The 23,572-nt window shown below is 41.2% G+C and overlaps 1 protein-coding gene across 1 annotated transcript in view; it reads right to left on the bottom strand.

Moving 5' to 3' along the window:
• Window positions 1–23,572, bottom strand: part of LOC122797138 (serum paraoxonase/arylesterase 2-like) — a 610,903-nt gene that overhangs the window by 371,958 nt on the left and 215,373 nt on the right. The window contains exon 3 of the mRNA XM_044065937.1: window positions 16,324–16,379. Coding sequence (XP_043921872.1) covers window positions 16,324–16,379 — 56 coding nt within the window. The remainder of the gene's footprint in view (window positions 1–16,323; window positions 16,380–23,572) is intronic.

The following is a 23,572-nucleotide window of genomic DNA, read 5'->3' as shown; positions in this document are numbered from 1 at the left end:
AGTTTGATGATGATGAACGCCAACCAAAGATGTTAGCCAATTGCTAAAGCCCACATTGAAAATAAGTCAGCATTAATGCCAAGTCAAGGTTGGTGAAACTACTTTCTTAGGAGACAAATCATCTGCATAAGACAACTAAAAGAGATTACTACACAATATTACACAACAATAAGATCCATTTAAGTTCTGGAAGAGTATAATGATCGACCTGACAAAGGGATTATTGTAAAAGATGACCCACTGGACCTCAACTCACACTGATTAACTAACTGCAAGCCTTCTATTGCAGTCCACACTGACATTTCCTTGCAGACTAACTTCACTGGCTCACGTTAATTTAATTCATACAAGAGTGAGAACAATTAGAATGTTTCTAATGAAAGCAATCTCTTTTCTGCTGTTACAAAACAAGTTGCTATTCATATAAATCATTGCATTGCAATACTTAATTGACTCATTCAGTTGAGTTCAGCTGTTTTGAGTGTGTACCTTTAACTCCCATTGGGTGTAGTTTGAGCCTTTAAAAACTAAAGTTATCACATTACAGTTCTAACAAATACTCATTGACAGAGGTCAAATATCAATATAATTGTGTTTGTCATCATGTATGCTTCAAGATAAAATGTTCTCATAAGTAATGCAAATATTAACAAGCAATATTTGACACCTAGATGTGCAGCAGGAGGTAAATGCCTGGAGGTGCACGCGGCTGTAATGAGTTAATAGAAGCTTGCAGGAAGGGACTGTTCCCAAAAATAAGCGGAAAACTATTGACCATATAAGCATCCTCAATACATACTTAGCAAATTAGGAAGAGTTTAGCATTAACAGCTCACAACACATTTTGATGGTCATTCCTTGCTTTCAGATAATCAATATGGTTTTAAAACTGGTAACAGTACACAGCCAAACTCAGCATATCTTACTGAAAATTCTTGGCATTGAATGTCAACCTGTAGCAGCCATTTTTTTCTGGATTTCTCTGAGGGTTTAATCTAGTAACAAAAACTTCTGATAAGCCAATTAGGTAAGACAGGTTGCAGGCAGCGAGCACTGAAATGGTTCCAAAACTACCCAAGATGGCACATGTAAGTTGTGACAGGGTAAAATGGTACTTGTGACATCCTCAAAAGATGGAGGCCCACAATAACAATCCAGACTAGGTCTTTCACTATTCTACACCAAACAACTATGATACAGCTACAGGAGTTCTTTGGCTAATTCAATATGTGGATGATTGATCCCTAATACACAGCGTACAGTTTGCACTAATTCATAAGTGATATAAAGCAAGGATTACTTAAGCTCAGCAAATGGATTAACTGAAGTAGGGAAAAAATCATCTAGTGTATAAAAGTACTAGCTAAGTTAAAATTCCAAAGGAATGGGTTTTGTATAAAAGCAAACGTGTACTAGTGAGATGGTCACTAGGTGAAATTACTAAAGTGTACTTACTTAGAATGATATGAGCTGCAAAAGCTTTGCTGAAGCTATAGTTAGAAGCAAAAAATCAAGGAACTTGTTGCGTTATACACAATAAACGTTACTTCTGATTGTCGAAGTATTGTATCTCAGTCTGTGGTTTGCCAAAACTACAATTTGGTATACTTCTCACAGGGACCCCCGACAAGCAGTATTTCAAGAAATTACAAATGGCTTTTTAAGAGAACTGCACAATTTGCACCTACTTTACCATTACTTTAGGCAAGCACAATGCTGCCCTACTCCAACTAAATTGGATGTTTGTTGAACAGAGAATTTAGTATGCCTAGTTATTTTCTCAGATTCATAAATCCTTACCATGACCTGTCTATTCTTCTTCTTTAGTGGTATCTGCATAATAAGGAACTTTGATTTTTCAAACCAACACACACACCACAACTGCCAAAGGTAGACAAAAAAAGTGACAGACCTCCAGTCCAATGCTACGTTCAACTCTCTTTAAAATGCACTATCTCATATCCACTAAACATACTACATGGGATGACCAAACTTTATGCTACATACTTTCTTGCATCTGTTTTACATTTTTGCCCTTCTTTTTTCTTTCCAACATTCTTTGTTTTTTTTTTTTACTTTTTTATTCTTTCACTTTTATCATTCAGTTTCTATGTTTTTCCATTGCTATCTTACCTCCTCTATACTACAATTAATCTCAGTACAAAAATGAACCCTCTATTGCACACCTTTTTTCATCATTTTGCTTAAAAGGATACTTAGACAATCTGTACAAGTAGCACAGGTATAGCTTTCTTGTACAACCTACAGTCAGAAATTATAAGCTAATCAAATTAAATTCTTTTAAATCATCACCATATACCTGTTTATAGAGGTATGTCCCTATTTTTAAGGCTTTATTTACCCATTTTTCACAAATTTCTGAATCCCCCTCATCACAAGTGATTTCCGAATCTGTCTGGTATACAGAAAACCACACTACATAACCAATATACTAGTGGCACCAATAATTTAAAGAAAGAGGACACACATTGTGCATTTACAGAAGCAAAAATAACTTTGGAAAAATTTTTCAATGCAGTTCATTAAAGTTGACAGATTTTACATGTTCTCTTTGATAATGTCCTTATATTTTCCATAATTGTTGTCACTCTGTTTTTTTAAACATGTTTCTGAGTGGCATCTCATTCCTACTAGAAGAAGGAAGAGTTATGTGCTGTCTGGTATTTAAATTTTATGTATATTAGATGTCCAAACTTTTAACCGTATGTTCTAATTTCATAGATGGTATGTATCTGAGGATCAAGTAGCTACTAGAATGAACTGAGTACTCCACCCCCCCCCACCCATCAATCAAGAAAGGCTACTGTGCAGGCCGTCATTTTAGGTGTATAAGATCTGACATGTCTTTCCTGCATTTCACAACAGCTGACTATGAGAAAAATGCAATGAGTCAGCCATTTAGAAATTATTTGTTTAGAAACTGGATTTGCTTTCCTTATAGTTGAAAAAAAAGATAAAAAAGTTGGTCTGTACTTATTACATTTTTTATTCTAACTAAAGAATACCTCAGTAATTTATGCATGTCCAGAGTATGTAAAATTCCATCTCAATAGGATTATATATATCTACTAAGCTAATGACCACTGGGGCCTTTTTAAGGCTAGCCATGCATCCAAAATCCCCAACAAGTTTTGGTACCCTTGGTAAGTGTAAGGAGGGGTTTGGGAGATGAAACAGTAAAAATCAGGGACCTGAGAAATGAACCATTTACAGGCTGTCTGTGTCCATAACAGACATAGGTGCCAAAACAGGGATGAATTTTATGTTTCTCATCCAACTGTCTAAGTCAAACCTGAACTGGGTTAGGAAGGAACTTTAGCAGGTAATATTTATATCACACGCAAAGTTTAAGTATTTAGAAGAAGTAATTCTAGTACTGTTTTTTTGTGGATATGCAGGAGGTCCATCAGAGTGGGGTTTAATGATGCCTTGTATGTCAGGCATAGATCTCCCCTCAACAGCCTGTAGGAAACAAAATACAGGGATAGGGCTTTGAGGTGGTCTGCAGAGGACATGTTATTTATGCCCTGTAGTCTTTTAGTGGGGAATCTCTGTAGACGTTCCAGTTATTGGATGTACCTGGTTAGGTACATACAAAATGGGACACTGTACTCAGTGATATGTCTGATGAATGTGGAATATAGTGAACCAATGACCTCCTTGAACTTAGATGCCATACCTTTGTTTATAAGTTGTACAACATAGAATGATTTGCTCACTACAATAGATATGTGATGGTCAAATGCTAGACTGCTATCTACATGTATCCCCAAGTCCCTAACTACTGGGTTGACAAGGTGTGCGCTGTCAACATGATAGTAAGCAGGGTTTGTTGACTTCCCAAAGGATGCTATTATGCATTTCTTGGCATTTAGTTTTAGTCTGTGGCTCTGACACCAGTTATTTGTCTGTGTCAGACCTTCTTGGAGAACATTAGTGTCAGTGGGGGATTCTATGACTGTTCTTAATTTGTAATTGTGTACAAATTTGGGGAGCCAGAGGCCCTTGCCATTGGCCTTAGTATCAGGGAAGTACATACAAAAAAGGAGCAGTCCCAGGACCAGTCCCTGAGGTACTTCGCTGTTGACTGACCTTTTTGTAGAGGTGGACTCCCCAGTTCAAACTTCCTGGGTCCTGGCTGTGAGCCAGCTGGTTATTCACCAGGTGACATAAGGGTTTATACCTAACATCTTGAGTTTGTCAACAATGTCCGAGTGACGTATTGTGTCAAATGCTTTGGCCAAGTCAAAGTAGACAGTGTGAACCATTATGCCTTGTCCATTGCTTTGGTGACCTTTTCAAAGAACTTCACCAGACTGAGTAGGCATGACCTACTCAATCTGGTGAGTAGGCATGAGTAGGCATGACCTACTCAATCTGGTGAGTAGGCATGAGTAGGCATGACCTACTCAATCTGGTGAGTAGGCATGAGTAGGCATGACCTACTCAATCTGGTGAGTAGGCATGAGTAGGCATGACCTACTCAATCTGGTGAGTAGGCATGAGTAGGCATGACCTACTCAATCTGGTGAGTAGGCATGAGTAGGCATGACCTACTCAATCTGGTGAGTAGGCATGAGTAGGCATGACCTACTCTTGACAAAATCAATCTGGGTTGGGTCCAGTGTCTGGAGGTTTCCTATGTCACTGTTAATCATTCCATGATGATTCTTTTCATGGTTTTGATATGATATGGCTTAGATTTATTAGTCTGTAGTTAGCGGAATCTGTAGATGGTCCATTCTTGTGCAGATGGATGAATGTTGCAGTTCTCTGCTCACATGGTATGAAGCCTTTCTGGAGGCTATGGTTAAACAGTGACTCCAGTGGTCCTGACAGGTTGTATTTCCTGCTATTTATCAGGACCCATCGATATAGCATTCTTGGCCTTGTTATTATCGATCATTTCCATGATAGCCACAATTTCCACTGCTTTGCATATGAGACTAGTGAAACATATGGGTCTGTAGTTTCCAGAGTCTGTAGATGGTCTGCCTTTGTGCAGAGGGGCAACTGTTACTGTTCTCCATTTGTGAGGCATGAAGCCTGTTTGAACGCTATGTTTAAAAAGCGATTACAGAGGGTTTGATATGTGATGTTTATTTAAAAGGCAGCTTGGGATATTGTTGGGAATAAGTAAACACTAGGCTATCAGTTTGCAGATTATTACAAGCCTAGCCAGTAACCAGAATTGAGAACCAAACCCTGTACCTTGCTTTTATAAGGTCAAGACTTTAACCTTTATGCCAATGCTCCCCTCAGAGAAAAACAGTTCAGGCCCATAGGCCTCAAACTCACATACCTGTATTTGGGAGTCAGCCCTCCCTTGATTTGAGGGTTTGGAAAAAAGACAGGTAGCTGAATGGACTGGTTTAAGGTAAATTATTTTACTACATTAGGCAAAATGGAAGGGTTTGTCCTCAGACTGACCTTATCCTTTTAGCATAGAAAAATGACTTTCTGCAAATCAGAGTGTCTAATTCTGAAATCCTGATGGCTGGTGTAATGGCTGGAAGAAGGGCAGTTTTCATGTAAGAATTTTAAGGGGAATGTTGGTGCTGATTCAAAGGATGACTGTACGAGCTTGTCCTGCACAACGTTCATATCCCATTGACAAACAATTTCTTTTTTTGATGGTCTCAGGTGTAGAATCCTCTCACAAAGCTTCTTGATGAGTATTAGTGATGCTACAGGAAGTCTGCAGGTATATGGGCTGAAATAGATGAGAGATGTGCCTTCACTGAGGCATATAACATCCCTGTTCATACAGGTCAGACAGGTCCTGCACAATTATGGGCATTCGGGTTGGCAAAGTTTCTTAGTTCCTTCATTTGGCACCAGAGTGCGAATGACCTATTTTAGGTAACATTTCCTTGTAGTGGACTTTCTGATTTCCCTCATGGTGTTCACTGACAATAGATTCCTGAAAGAGAGTAAGGTGAAATTATCCTTCCTGCAGCATGTCCAGATTTGGATAGATAAGGACCTCTTTGTTCTGGCTTAACTGGTCCACGCATAGAGACCGTGTGACTGGTTTCTCCATGGGCATAGCAATGAGATGGGAGACTCAATGCTACCTGGGCTAAAAATGGTGCTGGCAGTAACACTTTTGGAATCTCTCTTTCTTTCTGGGTCATTCTGTGGAAAAGGAGGAACTAAAGGGAATGTGTACAGAAATAGACTCGCCAAGTTGACTTAGAAGGTATTTTCCACCCAAGCTTCCTCATGTGGAGCACTAGACTAGAGATTTGTCAGTTTTCTGTTGCTTAGAAAAGTGAAGAGTTGTAGTTCTGTGACAGCTCACCTGTGGGCAAGTTTTAGAAACACATCCCTGTGAGGCACTCATGGGGATCCAACTCTGACTGTCTCAGCTGGTCTGCCAATAAGTTTATGTGGCATAGGATGTAGACCATGTATAAGCTCATCTTAATCTAATGCTATTTACAAAACAGTTAATGCAAGCCTGCACAAATGATATGACTGAGTCCCCTTACTTGTTTATGTATCACGTTACAGCTGTATTGTCTGTGACCACCTGAAGTGCTCTCATTTGCCAGACTGGTTTGAAAAGCTTAGATAACTATGAACATTTCTTTTAGGCTAATATGTTTCTTGCTGTAGGAATGTCTGCATTTACTGTGTACCACCAGTGCCTTGGACTGGGCTCCCCAGGTCAAACTTAATCTGAGGCATCCAAGGTCAAAGTATGGTTCACAGGATCCTGTTTTAAGGGAATCCCTGTATTCAGTCCTACTTGGTTGGTTCACCATTCCAATATGTTCTTTAGGCAGTGTAGAATGGGAACTCCACCTCCAGAATGGGATCTCCACCTCCTAGAACTGGCTGTGCTGATTCCAGACATTTCTGAGGTACAAAAGTAGACTTACTAGTGGTATCATCATCACTGAGGACACCATGAAACCCAGTGTCTTTAGGAACTCTCACTGGCTGTAACTGAGCACTTCTGTTGTGAAGCATCCTGAAATTAATCAGGACTTCCATTTTTCCTGTGGGAGAAAGGACCTTTGGCTGCTAGTAGATGAGAGGTTCCCCAAGAAAAGTACAGTTGTGTACACTTACCATAAATGTAGATGTTTGAGTGTGCTCACTGTTGCAGTCATCACATTTGGGTTATCTGCCTGCAGGTAGCTCTAAGCCGGCCTGAATACCAGAGTCTTGGATTCCTGCATCGGATGCTGTCTCTTCTTCCAAGACATCAGGTCATCAGGGGTATAAAACATGCAGCTGATGCCATTACATCCATTTTTCTTGCCCCAGATGTCAGGTGCCCCCACAATGGGAAGCAATTATATGCTATGGTACACCTCCAACAAAAAGCAAATACACCAGAAAACTTAAATATACCAAACAAGAAGGAAAGGTAGAGCCAAGAGAAGTGAAGGGGCTGGAAGGATAGTAGCCAGGACTGCAGCAGTGAATACACTCGAACAGCTACATTTATGGTAAGTGTATACGTACTATGTTCTTCGTGTTTCACTGTTGCAGTCATCACATTTGGGTTGACACCCAAAGCTAAGGAAGGGAGGAGGAAGTTAGGGAGCATTAGGGCCAGCTATTAAGCCCTGCAAAACTGCAGTGGCAAACCCAGCTCTGGATTTAGAAAAAATTGGAAAGTGGTAATGCCTGGTGAAGGTATGTACTGAGCTCCAGGTAGCAGCTTCTAGGATATCCCTGGTAGGGACTCCTCTGAGAAAAGCTGCAGAGGTAGATGCAGCCCTGGTGAAATGTGATCTTATCCCCTGTGGGGTAGGTTTTCCAAGGTGCTTGTAGCAGAAATTAATGCAATGGACTATCCATTTGGAAATGGTTTGCTTTGAAATGGCCTTCCCCTCTGCCCCTGCAGCAAAGCCAACTATTAGCTGTTCAGATTTTCTGAGAGGCTTAGTCCTGTCCAAATAGGATCTAAGTTGTCTGTGCATGTCCAGAGAGTGCAGTATTCGTTCTCCTTTGTTTTGTGGATTAGGGAAGACAGTAGGCAAATGAATTTGACCTTACTCTCTTTCAGTAATCTATTCTCAGTGAACACCATGAGGGAAATCAGAAAGTCCACTACAAGGAAATCTTACCTAAAATAGATCATTCTCACTCTGGTGCGAAATGAAGGAACTAATTGGACTGATTAAGGGCCACACTAGACACCACCTTGGGCATAAAGGAAGGACTGGTCCTGAGGGAAACCCTGTCTGCATGGAAGATAATGAAGGGTTCCACTGCCATGAGGGCCTGTAATTCAGACACTCTTTGTGCTGAAGTGATGGCTAAAAGGAATGCTGTTTTCCACGAAAGGAATTTCAACTCTGCTGTTGCAGCTGGCTCAAAAGGAGGGACAGTGAGCTTCTCCAATACAGAGTTAAGGTCCCAGGCTGGAGTAGGGGCTCTCCTGGGGGGGGTCTTAAATTTTTGGCCCCTCTAAGGAATTGTTTTAGCAGAGGGTGAGAGAATTGGGGTGGCTCAGTATTATAATGAGCTGAAACGGCAGAGGCATGAATTTTAATTGACGAGAAGGATAGGCCCTTGTGGAGCATTTCTGTTAAGTACTCAAGAATATGAGGTAAGCTGGGCACCATTGTGCCCATCCCATGAGTCTGGCTCCAGGAACAGTATCTTTTCCACTTTTCAGCATAGGATTCTCTAGTAATAGGCCTCCTGGCCTCCAGAATGACATACAGCACCTGCTTACTGAGGGATGCTATTGGGGAGCTCAAGGAAAGGGTGCAATGTTTATGGTTTGATGCTGAGGGTGCAACAGCAGGGAAGGGGTTTGAGGCAGGTGCCATGGTTCCAGCAGTGTCATACTGCGCAAGAGGGGGTACCAGTGCTGGTGTAGCCAGTCTGGTGCAATCAGTATTGTCCTTGGCTTGTCTTGTTTGATCTTTAGCAGAACCTTCGAGAGGAGAGGCAGAGGGGGAAAGGCATAAACCGAGAGGCTTTCCCAGGTAAAGGACAGGGCAACCACTTTATAAGCTTGAGTGTGGGGAGTCCTTGTGCAGAATTTGTCCAATTGGTAGTTCTGAGGGGAGGCAAAGAGGTCTGTCTCTGGAGTCCTTCATTTGCTCCTCAACAGGTTGAATATTTTTGGTTCCAGTTTCCATTCGTGTGGGTCCATGAGATTTCTGCTGAAGTAGTCTGCCAGTGAATTTAGCTTGCCTGGCAGGAATTTAACTTGTAGGTGCACTTGGAAGCTCAAGGCTGTGTTCCACAGAGCCATAGCTAGTCTGCAGAAAGAGTACAAGTGGGTTCCCCCTGCTTGGTTATGTACCACATAACTGTGGTGTTGTCTGTCTTTACCAATAGTTGTTCTGGAAGAATGCGGTCTATGAAGGCTGTCAAGGAATTCTGTACAGCTAACATTTCTTTTTGGTTGATATGCAGGTGCATCTGTCTCGGGTTCCACTTGCCCTGAATGCACTGCCCTGCCAAGTGAGCCCCCCATGCATAGTCTGATGCGTCTGTTGTTAGGGTTTGGGTGGCAGGGGGTAGAGCGAAAGAGAGCCCCTTGTTGTGTTAGCAGACCTCTGCCCACCAAAGGAATTCTATCTTTATACAAGGAATGATAGGAATCATTGATTCCAGGTCCTGAGAATGTTGATACCATAGGCTTTTTAGATACCATTGTAGTTTCCTCATATGCAGTCTTGCATATGGAATTAATAGTATGCAAGAGGCCATGAACCCTAGGGCTTGCAGAATTTTCCTTGCAGATAGCTGGGCCTTTGTGGCCAATAGTTTGAAGTAGATTGTCAGATAAACTTGTCTCTCTGGAGTGAGGAAAGCCATCTGGAAAGTTGTGTTCAAGCTTGCTGGGAATACAGTCTGTTGGCAGGGTACCAGGTGAGATTTATTTTTGTTTATGGTGTACCCCAGAGAGGTTAGGAGTTTCTTTATGAATGCCAGATGTTGTAATAGCAAGTCCTGGCTTTCTGCCTGAATCAGACAATCGTCCAAGTATGGGTATATATAAATATTTCTCTGCCTGCAAAATGTAATGGCTGGAGCTAGACACTTTGTGAATACCCTGGGCACAGTAGATAAGCCAAAGGGAAGTGCAGAGAACTGATAGTGCATGGAGCCTGCCCTGAAGCGTAGGTATTTCCTGCAAGATTCCCTTACTGGGATGTGCAGGTAAGCTTCCTTTAAGTCTAAGGTTGCCCACCAGGCATTTTTGCCTAGCATAGGAAGCAGCTGTTGAAGTGTTAGCATTTTGAATTTTGGGAAAACTAGAAAGGTGTTCAGAATAGAGAGGTCCAGGATAGGACGCCAGGAGCTGCCTTTTCTGGGTACCAGGAAAAGTCTTAAATAAAAACCTTGTCCTGTTTGTTCTGCTGGGACAGGTTGAACAGCCCTGCTACTTAGAAGAGAGAGAACCTGCTGTTGAGCCTCCGCCCACTGATTTGGGGGGTAGATCTGGCCAACCGTTTGGGGTTGGTAGGGAGTGGAAGTGGAATCTGTATTCGTGGGAAACTATATTCGAAACCCATTTGTCCTGGGTAATGAGTTCCCAGTTTTTTGCAATGCAAGGCGAGCTTTCCTCCTAAGGGAGCAGGCAGCTGAGCAGGACTTGGAAGGGTTAAGGTTAAGTCATTGTGCCATTTTTCCATAGGGGGGTGGTTTACTGCTCCCTGCTTTGGAAGTGGGAGCCCCCCCACTGCTTAGACCTGTGTGCAGTCTGAGACTGTAACCTAGGTGGTCTTCTGTTCCTGGGTTTGGACTGAGAGGGCCTGGAAGAGATTGGAAAGGACCAGTTCTTAGAAGGCCGATGTCTACTAAATCTGGGAGGCTGTACTTGTAGGAAATCAACAGTTTGTTGCCCAACAGGCGGTCTTGGTTTATGGGAGCACCCAGTAATTTAGCTTTAACATGATCTGGCAAGTTTTTCTCCTTAAGCCAAGCATGCCTTCTAAGTACAGACCCAGTGACAGCATCCCTGCAAGATGCTTCTAAAGAGTCAAACCCACGTTGCAAATTATGTTTACCAACTTGTTCAGCAGAATGCATTAAATCCTTTAATTCTTTGTGTTCAGTACAGTCAGGAATCAACATCATTTTCTGTTTATGTAGCCCCATAATATGCTGCTGGTACTTTAACATATGAAACTGGCAACTTAAATCCCTAATGGCCAAAGTGGCAGAAGTGTATACTTTCTTACCCCATCTGTCCAAGGCTCTAGAATCTCTATCAGAAGTGGTAGGATTTTTTGGCAGCAGTAGCCTTAATACATTTTGCTCCTTGGGAAATGGTCTCTGGATCCGCAGTAGGATTCTTGAAGAGGAACTTGTGAGAGTCAGGTACTCTGTAATACCTGTCAGATTTTCTGGGAGCTGGACGTAAAGTGTCTCAGGAAAGGCTAGATTCTAAGAAAGTATCATCTACAATGTCCAGAATAGGAGGGATAGCTAAAGGTCTGTGTTGAGGAAGGAGTAAGAATTCCCTAAGCCTCTTTTTGGAATCAGAGTAATCCTCGCTTTCCCAGTGGAAATGCTCCCTAAGAGTGTGCAAGGTTTCACCAAAAGAAAAATCTTCTGGAGGAGAAACAGAGGGAATGGAGTCCTCCGCATCAGAATCCTCAATAAGTAGATAAGGGCAAATCTTGTTAATCAGAAGGAACAGAAGAATCAGATTCCTGATCAGAAGAATCAGAAGGAAAATCAGTTCTAGGTCTCTTAGTGGGGAAGGGTGACTTCCCCTAATTAAAGTAATAAGGTCTTCAGCCATTCTAAGCATTTGTTTTTTAGGCATATGGGCCTGAGCATGTGGTTTGGACATCGGTTTTCTAGGCAAGGAGCGAGTTTTAGGCCTAGATGAAGAAGATGGCATTGGTTTAACATGAAACTCTGTAGGCCTGAATACACCCTCAGAAGCCGATGCCTGCACAGCGGCTCCGGACTCATCCAAGATAGAGACATCCGCAGGTTCCATAGTCGAAGAACCATCTCACGGCATACTGGATTCCGAATGGGTCTCAGTAGAGGCCTGCGAATCTGAAGTGGCGGGTATCAGGGGCTGCGAAAGTGCCTTACTGAGTACCGGCAGACTGGCGACTAGCTTAACGAAAGCGTCGTCAGCAGTTTTGGACCTATGCGGCTTGTCTCTGTCTTTATCTTTAAGTTTTTTCAGAAGATTGGTAGTCAGACGGCTTAATGAAGCCATTTTGGAGTACTGACACCGAGTACCAAAATAATTTGCTGCAAAATTAGCCCGACGATGAATAGTTCGGGGATTGAACGAGGCACAAAACCGACAGCAAGGTACGTTGTGGTCTGGGCCTAAGCAAGGAATGCAGTACGAATGAAAATCTTTATGAGGTATTTGCTTTCCACAGGTAAGACAATTGTTAACTTTTACTGACAATGGCTGGAAAAAGAAAAAAATCCCCAACGGGGTACTTAGGGTTGCCACCTTTCCAAATGCCCAAAATGGGACATTTGTGCTACAAACATCAGATTTTCCACAGCCAGTACAAAGGACAGAACTTCAGTTTTTTGCCTGAATAAAAGTCTATTCTTGTAGCATTTTAGTTCCTTATTCTGTTTCTTACAACATTTAGGTGTTTCAGATACAGAATAACTGTTTTATGCAACTATGACATAAAATATAGAAAATTATTTTGTCCTAAAATCTCAGGACATTTGCCATTTTTTCACATTTTTTGCAGGACACAACTGCCCAAAGAGGGACTGTCCCTCGCAAAGTGGGACAGGTGGTAACCCTAGGGGTATTTATCTTTTATGAAGACTTCGGTTCTGAAACTCGAAAATGAACATTTCAGGAGTCGGCCGACTGGTACTTGTGAACTGCTTCTGCTTCAGGCACCGCACAGCAAGAAAGAATGATGTAATGGCGTCGGCTGCATGTTTTATACCCGACATCCTGACATCATGGAAGAAGAGACAGCATCCGACGCAGGAATCCAAGACTCTGGTATTCAGGCTGGCTGAGGGCTACCTGCAGGCAGATAACCCAAATGTGATAACTGCCACAGTGAAACTGAAGAACATCAGCCCTCCTTTGGAAGGTATCAGGTTTGACTTATGCAAAACAATGGGCAACCTGTAGAACCAAAGAAGTGGACATAGTACAATATAAACTGGTGTTTCTTCTCTACCTCTTACTATGACTGGGCTTGAATCAGGTAGTCATTCATGCAATGGATATCCTGGTTCTGCAATATGCAGTTACTGGAAATGGACACTATATAAATGCCCTGGGAGCAACAGCTAAATCAAAGAGCAAGGAGTTAAGCTGACAACAGTGACCCCTGACACAAATATGAGATAGTAGCTATAGTCTCCTGAGGATGGACACATGTAAGTAGGTATCTTTGAGCTCTAGTTACCCTGCAGTGTTTGCATCTTGAATCTTGGCCCTTTTAGGAAGGTGCCTACCTTGGGGAAGTCCAATATGGACCTTCAAGGACCTTCCTTTCTGGGAATCGGTATAGTCTTGAGTTGACTTCTTTACTTTGGTCTTGCTGTGGCACCAGATCCATCACTCTTTGAAGTAAAAGTTTGTCTATGAGAGTGAGTGTTAAGATTTTTTTTTCCTCTTGTAATAGTGGTATTCCTGAAATTTTGTTCTTGACTTGAAATGCAATCTGTAACCTTGGGTTACTATTTTCATGACCTATACTTTTGAAACTATCATGAGCTGAATGTATGAGGGCTGAAAGATGGGTGGGGGCTGGGTTGGGGGTGGGGATTTGTTTAGAAAGCAGGAAGAAGCATGGAATAGCCACAGCTACTCCCTTTGTGGAGTGTGGCCATGACCCCATATGCTTTCCTTTCTGGTCTCCCTACCATTTTTTTGTTAAACTGGTCCATTTTGACATTTCGCCTGTTTGCCTTTGCACTAACAGTAAGAGAAGGACCAACATTCACATGGATAGTTCCCGTCATTCCTAGGGATGCAATAACTACTTTATCACCTGAGCAGTCATTGTCTTTTCATCCAGTTTCTGAAATACTTTTGCTGCAGGGGCCATAAGAACAGATTATTGGTTACTGGAAAATTTAGATGCTGTGCCTTAACATCCTCTGGCAGATGCTGAACCTCAGCCAGACATGTCCTCCTATTACAGACCCTGTGGCTGCTGATCTGAATGTTGTATCCACAGCATTATAACAATATTAATGGCATGCTTTCCTACATTTCTAGTTATTGGGTAAGTTCAAAAAGTTTTGTCTTCTAGATTTTGTGAGCCATCTTTCTTATCTTTGTCCTCAGCTGACTGAGGAGCTTGCCCTAATATTTAACCACGCGGGTCTGACAACTGACTGTCATGTAGGCAAAGGTCGCAGCCATGTGTAATTTCTTTCTAAAGTGGTCAAGAATCCTAATCTCCCAGTCACTAAAGATATTAAGGGTCATGACCAGTATGAATCCCTTTCCTTTTCTGTATCCAGAGGCAGCATCTCTGAATCAGATGTGTGATTCTTATATACAAATTGTGGGAGTCCTGGTTCTTATAAAGCAGACATGCCTTTTTAGGGCAGGAGGTTGGAAGTCTGATTCCAAAGAGGCAGTAAGAAAAGCATCTTATAAGGTTCCCTAAGATCGAAAGGTAGCCACTGGTTTGAGGGCCAAAAGATGAAAACAGCTCCCTTGGGAATATCAGAAGTCTTTAGCATGCCATTTAAGGTGATCCTTCATTCTGCATAAAGTATCGCCAAATGAGATGTGCAAAGCAGATGGGATGGTGTCTTCAAAGCCCAAGAAGAAAATCATCAGAAAGGCACAAGACATAGTTTCCTCCTCACTATATGAGCAGCCATGTCCCTCTGTGGGAGATTCCAGACATTGATGAGTGATCCATAGTTCACAGCAGGCTTTGAATGAAATGAAGAAAACCCAGGTCAGGTTGAACCATTTTTGGGAAGGGCCCGGGGGGGGGGGGCAAGGGTCTACCTGCTGTCTGAGATCTAGGCAACTGCACTAAGTGTAGGACAGCAGGCATATTATGTTTGGGCAAAGGAGTCCTCTTGACTATGGGTGCCACCTCAGAGGTCTGGGTCCAAGGATGGGTATATATGACCTCCATGTTCTGACTGTGGCCATCTTCCTGCACAGATACTAACAGAGTTCCATTCTCCCCTTGGAAATAATAAAAAGAGTACTGGACTGGATATCTACTGAGAGTTATCTAGACAAATCACTTGTAGAAGGCCTTCAGCTTGAGATGATGTGCCTGGGTCTAAAGGCATGCCAGACACTGCTGACATAATGCTAAAGACCTCTGGTGATGCAGATACCTTGGCCAGGGGCTGCAACAGCACCTCACTGGGCCTGTCACTCTCAAGCCAAAGAGAGGCCTTGGGGGCCTGAAGAAACATTATTTTTTTTTCCTTTTATCCTTCTATGGAAGGTGATGGAGTGCAGGAAGACATGGCAGTGGTAAGGGCTAATGTCTGTAGTCTCTTTCTTTCCAGATAATCTTGAAGGAAATATCTCCTTCTCCTTACTGTCTTATGGCCGAAGCCCAGGCAAATATTACAACCATGGATGTTAATTTCAGATTACAGGCAAAAAGCACACTCAGAATGATAGCCTGTCTGTGAAACTTGTCTACAACATATTCACTTATTAGTTCTTTCAGGAATGAACATGCCACAAAACCATGATGGCCATCCAAACACACCATAAAGCGACCTAGCAATTATATTATAATTTTTTTTTAATGCAGGGTTGGCATAATGGGGGTGCATTATATAATGATTGCAGTCTTAAACTCACAGATAGAAGGTGCAGGATTTGATTCTGACCTCTGGTTATTGGCTAGACTTGCAATAGTCTGCAGACTGATAGTCTAGCATTTACCCATGAACCTAAAGAAAATCTTCCAGGGTACTTATCTTGTACTTTGCTCTGAAGCAGGATTAATGATGCTGGTAGCATGAATCATCAAGACAACTGTATTTGTTGCAAGAAAATTTGAATGGTGGCTACTGTGAATGTGTACTTTATATAGTATAAGTGCCAATGTTCCAAGAACATAGGTATCCATTCAACCAGCCAGGAGGGAGAAAGCTGCTAAGTTGTTGGAGTCAGGTCAGATGTCAGGCCTTCTGCAGTAAAAGTGCCAGATGTCAATACTATTAAAACAGTGATTCATATAATGAACATCTCCTTGTATTTCAAACAGCAGAGAGACATACTGAGAAGTGTTAGAATGATGGAGTAGTATGCTGTGTACTGCTCCCAGCAAAAGTGCATGGTTCCCTGGAATGTAGTAAATAAACATCTTGCAAAACAAATTAAAATGGTATTAAGGAAAGAAAAATACTTACAGAACTAATGAAAGTCAGACCATTGGGAAGGATAACAAGATCTTCAGACCCATATTCTGTGAAAAAAAAGAAACCAAATAATTGTCAAGGGCTTGATGAAGATGAATAACTTAGATGAGATATTATTAAACTTTGCTGTTATGCCTCATAACATCTGTAGGGTCAGTTAACCATCATAATAGCAACACTTGTGTTGGGATGAGTCCATTGCAGAATTATTTGCAAGTACTACCTCTTGCGTAGAGTTCAGGAACACCCAAATGGAAGCATTTTACATTCTTATTACCATATTCTAAATAATACATTTAAAACTGTCTAGCTAGTTGCTTTATTAAAACATCAGCCTTTTTCCCCATCAGTCAGCTGAATTACAGAAACGTTAGAAACTTTAAAAACTAGTCACTTTTGAAGGAAGAAATTAATTTGAGAAGTTGAATGGCATAGAGTTGGTTCCTTTGCAAAAAAAAAAAAAAAAAAAAAAAAACGGGAGAGCTGGAAAGACAGGAATAATGAAAGATTTGACAGAGTAAACAAACTACTGATGGCTATCTGCTGATCAGATGGCAAGCTACATGGCTGACGGTGTATAAATAATGCCCGATACTGATTTTTTTTCATGATAAATCAGCCACTCTCCAGATGCAGCACACATTAGTGTCAAACGGGACTGTACTGCTTAAGAAAACAATTAATTTGATTGCTCTGATAAAGGGACTAATGTCAGCTGTGAAGTGCCTGGCTTATTTTACACTGAAAGCCATCCCAGCTTGCCCAGTGCACGACAGTGTTGAGCTCTAGAGGTGACCTCAGCTGCATACCAGGCTACTGCGTTTGCAGTCACTACTAGTTTGCTTGTTATCTGAGATGTTGAGTACATTAATAACTGTATGCGGTTGGGGTCAGCATTTGGTTATCAAGCAACCATTATCTAGTTCTCCAGAGAACTACAGACTGGCTTTGAGTCTATGTCCTATTACAAATAATTTCAAAAAGATTATTTACACTCGAGTTTTTTGACTCATTATTAAATATGGTATCTTGATAAAATCACAGCTTTACTGAAAGTCACAATACCTGCACAGCTATACATGCCGTACTGGGAAATACTTCCTCAGGCATGGAGAGCAGATGGTGATCATTTGAAAATGTAAATCAGCATATCCTACTTAACAAACTTAAAACACGGATTCAGTTTTAGCATCCTGCACTACTTCTCAAATTACTTCATCATCAGCATCATCATCATCATCATCGTCGTCATCATCAGCAGCAGCAGCAGCAGCAACCCCCTTTTCCCCATTTTTACACTGGGGTGAAACTGCATGAACTGTTGACACCACTCTCAATCCAGTGCCACTCTCCTACCTTCTTTGAGAGTCATGTCTGACTGTGTCAGGTCTTTTCTTCCACAATATATCCATCTCTTTGCCAAACGTCCTCATTTCCCCTTGCCTTCTTCCTGCCTCTCCCAAATCTTCATCACAAAGTCGTCGTTGACCAGCAGACTGCACTGCAAATGCCAGTTATTTATCGTTAGGAAATGACAGAAGGCCAGACTTGCTTGTTATCTCCTTGTTAATATCTTGTGCTGGCTAGAACTGACTGCTCTCACTTATAAATGACCTGAGGGGGGCAGGAATACCAAAATTCAGTTCAGCAGAGCTTCATATTGCTTTATTTAAAATAAACAATTATGAAGAAATATGTATTACTGTTCTTTACATCCCTCCTGGTGACAATACAGCTATACTGAAAGACATCCTACATGGAATAGCCATAACATTTCCACAAGAAAACATATTACATTGCATAGGTGTCTATTTTTACCTCGTATCTATCTTTGGTCGATTAATCAGGGTCTGAAGTTCTCTGTTAGCCTTAGAAAGAGTGGGTTTTTTGGCATTTGTAGAATAAGATTTGCTTTTATGTGCAATGAGCTTTTTTCTTTTATTGTAGGGCCTGTTTATATTCGGGTTCCACTCTTAAACTTGGCCTAAAAATCTTTTTTGGAGGGGAACAGATGCTTGTATGCAGTTTTTACATATTCATGGACACTGATGGTGAAAGATACCGCACTTGTAGCTGGGTCCTCAGGATAGAAGGGAAAATTATATTTTGTCAGGTCATCCCTTGGCTTCAATAGATTTGACTTAGCATAAGTTCTGTACACCAAGTTCTTGGAGGATGCTTTTGGCATCAGTCTTATGGTGAATATGACTGATTCATGGTTTGATTTGACTAGGGAGGGCATTACGACTGGAGGGGAACAGAGCTGTCCCATAGTTTATTTTATTTTATTTATTTATTTTACATTTGTTGACCGGGCTAGTCCAACTGGATACATGTCCATTTTCAGTGGAGGCCCGGGGAGAAAAGCTCCACATTCAAGAAAAAGATCACGATAGCATAAGTACATTATAAGATTTAACAAGTTTAACTAGTAAATACATTTTAGCTAAGATAATACTAGTAAATACATTTTAGCTTAAGAGTAAGGAAAAAGTATTCTAAGCTAACAAATCATGTTTGGATATACGTGCAACCAAAAACAGTAGGTAAGTAACGTTGAGCACTATTTGAACTTTCAGTTGGTTTTACAGACAAAGATGTTAATAGAAAAGGAAATAGCTAGTTTTGTGTGAGTGAGAAGAATAGGGTCAAGGAAGTTAGTCTGGGTTTGCACAGGGGCATAGCCAGTGTGATTTAAGGTATGGTTTGAGCTTGGATTTAAATAGAGTAGTAGAAGGTAGGGAGGTAAGATCAGTAGGGAGGGAGTTCCAGGTCTTACCCACCGTGTTAGAGAATAAAGAATCTCCTGCCAGGTTGTTGGTTTTACATATCTTTACTATTATTTTGTTTGAAGAGCGCAGGGTTTTCATGTTATTGTAGGGGGTGATTAGATTGGTTAGTATTGGAGTAGATGTAAGATGGAACAGTATCTTATAGGCAATATTTAGCTAGTTTGATAGGATAAGATTTGACAATTCTAACCACCCTAGTTGATTAAGATTGTTACAATGATGGGTTCTATAGGTAGAACCAGTTGCAAATCTGGCAATATTATTGTAAGAGCTAGCCAGCTTGTTCAGATTGCTTTTGCATAGTTTGGTATAGATTGGGGAAGCATATAGCAGGGTTGAGATAAGGTGGGTCCAGGCAATAGTGGTTCTTGCTAGTGGGGTAAGAAAGGGTTTGATCCTGTAAAGGGAGCCTAGTTTTTTGTTTCCTGTTCTAATAGTGTTGTTAATATGTGGCTCAAAGGTGAGGTGGTTGTCAATTAGCACTCCAAGTAGTTTTGTGGTAGAGTCTGGAGATATGATTGTACCATTGCTAGATGTGATTGTAAAATGTAGTGGGGGGACTCTGCGGGTGGGAGTAAATAGTAGCATTTTTGTTTTTTTTTGGGTTCAGGATGAGACATCATTGAAGGAGCCAATTCTCTACTATGTTAAATGTGTCTTGGGTAAGGGAATGCAGTTGTGAAAGTGAGGAGGCTGAGCATATTAGTGTAGAGTCATCTGCATATTGGATACAGGTGGTTTGAGGTAATACAGAGTGTAGGTCATTAGTAAAAACAGAAAAGAGGAGAGGACCCAATATGGAGCCTTGAGGGACTCCAAGGGCAATTGGTAAGTGGGAAGACAAGTTGTTTTCCCATAGTACAGCCTGTTGCCTATTATTTAGATAGGATTGGAACCATTGAATAGCAAGTGGATCCAGTGAGAAGTTGCCAGGTATGTTTATGAGTAGCTGGTGGTTGACCATGTCAAAGGCTTTTGACAGATCAAAGAAGAGGGCTGAGGAAAGAGTGTTACTTTTACGGTTTTTATTAATGATATCTGTGAAGGAAAGAAGAGCAGAAGAGGTGCTGTGAAATGGTCGGAATCCATGTTGGCAGGTAGCTAATAGGTTGTTTGCTAGGAAGTGGTTTAGTAGTTGCTTATGAATGCACTTCTCCATGATTTTAGCCAGAGGGGATAATATGGCTATGGGCCTATAGTTTGAAAAGTCTTTGGAATTACCACCTTTATGCATGGGGATAACATGTGAGATTTTCCAAATAGTTGGAATAGTTCCTTCAGAAATAGGTCTGTTAATGAGGATGGATATGGGGTAGGCTATGGCGTTGGCTGCTTTTTGCAGGTATTCTCCAGGTAATAGATCAGCAGAGAGGGTGGTGGGTTTAATTTTTTTGATAAGGGTGCAGACAAAGGATGTAGGAACATAGTGGTAACAACCAAGTCCATTTTGTCACCCCTTGTCTGGTATGGACTAGCTGGTCAAGTGAGTTTGAATTTATAAATTCCTTTAATCTCTCGGCATACATGTTTGAGAATGTATAATTTTCCAGTTAAGGGAGAGGTAGTTGAAGTTCCCCAAGAGAATGATGTTTGGCTGAATGCTTACGGTTTCTGTATAAGATAGGTAGGAGTCATGGACCAAGGAGTTCAGAGTAGGTGTCCTATAGTTGGCTACACTGTAATGTAGGGTTTTGTTAATGGTAAGTTGGACATGGAGCCATTCCAGGCCATTATCCTACTTAATGAGTCTGGACGTGGAATTCAGTTTTATGAATATAGAGACACTCCTGCCTTCAGGGCCTTCATCTGGTAAGATTTGTGGCAGGCATTGAAACCTTGCACTAATGGGGCGTTCTCAATATTCTTGAACCAGTTTTCTGAGATTATGCATATATCAGTGCAGTTTAGGGTAACGAATACCTGTAGGGAGTGTAGTTCTCTGATTAGGTTCCTAGTATTGAACAGCAATACCTTTGTGTTTTTTATTTTAATTTAGCTTTGCTTTGTTGGAATGTTTTGTAGTCTGTCTTTGCCTAAAAATGCATTATGGGAGTGGCTCAGGTTTTTACCAGTATACAAAAGCCTTGTGTGTGTGTGTGGGGGGGGGGGGCAGGTGCAGGCCATCCCTGGCAAAGCAATTACAGCTGTCTACCATGTCCTCTTAGACAGATATATATACTGTACCCCCTTAAATGACACCAGAAGCTAAGCAAATAGTTAAGGTCAATCATTTTTTGCTGATATTGTGGCATCATTCTAGGTGAAGGTAAAATGCTGCTCAGGGCTAGGTGCACACCTGCTTGGACACATATTCTAAGAGCTCCATCATGTCCATCTTCATATAGTCCCAGGAGGTATGTCTCAGGTCGTTTACTCCTGCATGTACTATGACTGGGACATTTGTGTACTTGTGGGCAAAGACATGAGTACATGTATTATGTGGTGAATTCTGGCTCCAGACAAGCAGCTGACCATGACCTTGTCTTTGGTCAGACTGCCGAACAGTGCATCTGTGCTTCTCACAATGGAATTTCCATTGACTAGGATGCTTGGTTTACGATTTCAGATACCCTGAGTTATAAGTGTATACTTTATGCTGGGTGCTGCTTCAGTTGACTGTTTCCAAGGCTGCTGAGGGTACGTGTTGCTCTGTTTACAGCTAGAAGACCTTTGAGATTTTGACAGATTTCATTTAAGAGCTTCAGCATATGTGGGTATGTGTGTGTGGACTGTAATGTGTGTGGTGGGTGCAGTGTGGTATTGTGCGTTTCTGACAACCTGTTTGGTATTAGTAGTGAGTGTATGTGAGAGCTTCACCTCCAGTGATACTGTGCAACTACAACTCTCATACAATGTATTAATTTGCTTAAGAATTAAGTGGTTATCAGTATACATGAGGCAAATAAATACATTGTATCATGATGCTCATTTCTACCAAGCTGGCCACAGAGATAAGAGGAAAGTGCATATCCATGCTCCCTGATTCTTATTGTGTGATCTACAGGGGGGGGGGGGTAGAGGAGGGGTTTACAAGTGACTTGCTTGGGTGCTACGTGCATAAAGAGTAAAATCTAAGATTAAACTTGTGGGGCAGTGCTTCTCTGTGTATAAACCAGATGCATGCTGCTCAGCTAAGTACTGAAGAAAATTCAAAGATTGGTTTTACAGGGAAAAATGATATTCTAAGAACCTGCACCTATACAAGGCTCAGCCAACCTCCTCTGTGCAATAAGCACATCAAGTATAGGTGACAATGTTCTCTAGCCAGAAAAATCAGCATACAAAGCAAAACACCCTCTAGACTTTCACAACAGTGCTCCCTTAGGTTTCTTCAATGAATCATAAGCACAGGAAAGACCGGGCTACTCTCTACTCCCAAGAGTGTAGACCAAACGTTTTCAACATTTAGATAACTTAAAGAAACTAAAAATTGCAGAATTTCAGCAAACAATGTAAAATATCAACAGCATTTTAAAATATCAAGAAAAAATGAAATGCAGTAATGTAAAGTGTTTATCTGGTTTGGAAGAGGCTGGAGATCAGCAAAAACATTATATTTGAAATGGCACAGTTGCTGATTTCTCTGTAAATGAGCCAAGCATGGTGCCGATGCTACAACTTTATACAGGCAATGAAAAATCAACAAAGCAAAATAGCCCTCTGGTCAGTCACAACAGCACACTCTTAGGTTGCCCCAGTGGATCCTATGCACACAGCAGACCAGGTTACTCTTTTATTCCCATTACAGTGCAGACAAACTTTTCTAACTTTCAGATCACGTAAAAAACCTAAAAAGGAAAGAAAGCTGAAAAATAACACTGCAAAATATCACAGCTCGTTAAAATATGAAAAACAAGTGCAGTGCGGCAAAGTAAATGAATTATCTAGTTTGCATGAGGCTTGACATCAGCAAAAACACTTCAAAAGATATGACTGCCAAGCGTTGCTGAGATCTGTGTAAATTTGCCAGGGATATGACAAATGTGACAAGTTTACACAGGCAGACAAAATCAACAAAGCAAAATAGCCCTCTGGCCAGTCAAAACAGCACACGCTTAGGTTTCTCCAGTGAATCTTAAACTCAGAAAAGATGAAGCTAGCCTCCACTTCCACTAGTGTGCTGACCAAATGTTTTCAACTTTTAGGTCACTTAAAAATTTAAAAAAATGTAGAAATCTGAACAAATAACGTGGTATATTAATAAAGCACTTTAAAATATCACGAATGAGTGCAATTCAGCAATTTAAAGTACTTATCTGGTTTTGATGAGGCTGGAAAAAATCAGTATTTCAAATGTCATGGTTTGCCTAACATTGCTGTGAAAATACAGCAACATTATACATGCAGATAAAATCAACAATAAAAGCTGAATAGCCATCTGGCCAATTACAACAGCAACCTCATAGGTTTCCTCAGTGAATCGTATGTACAGAAGATACCAATCTACC

This window comes from Protopterus annectens, chromosome 3.part0 (assembly GCF_019279795.1).
Source record: "Protopterus annectens isolate FY-2018-M chromosome 3.part0, PAN1.0, whole genome shotgun sequence".
In the NCBI taxonomy this organism is placed as follows: domain Eukaryota; kingdom Metazoa; phylum Chordata; order Ceratodontiformes; family Protopteridae; genus Protopterus; species Protopterus annectens.
This window is presented reverse-complemented; position numbering and strand designations above follow the sequence as displayed.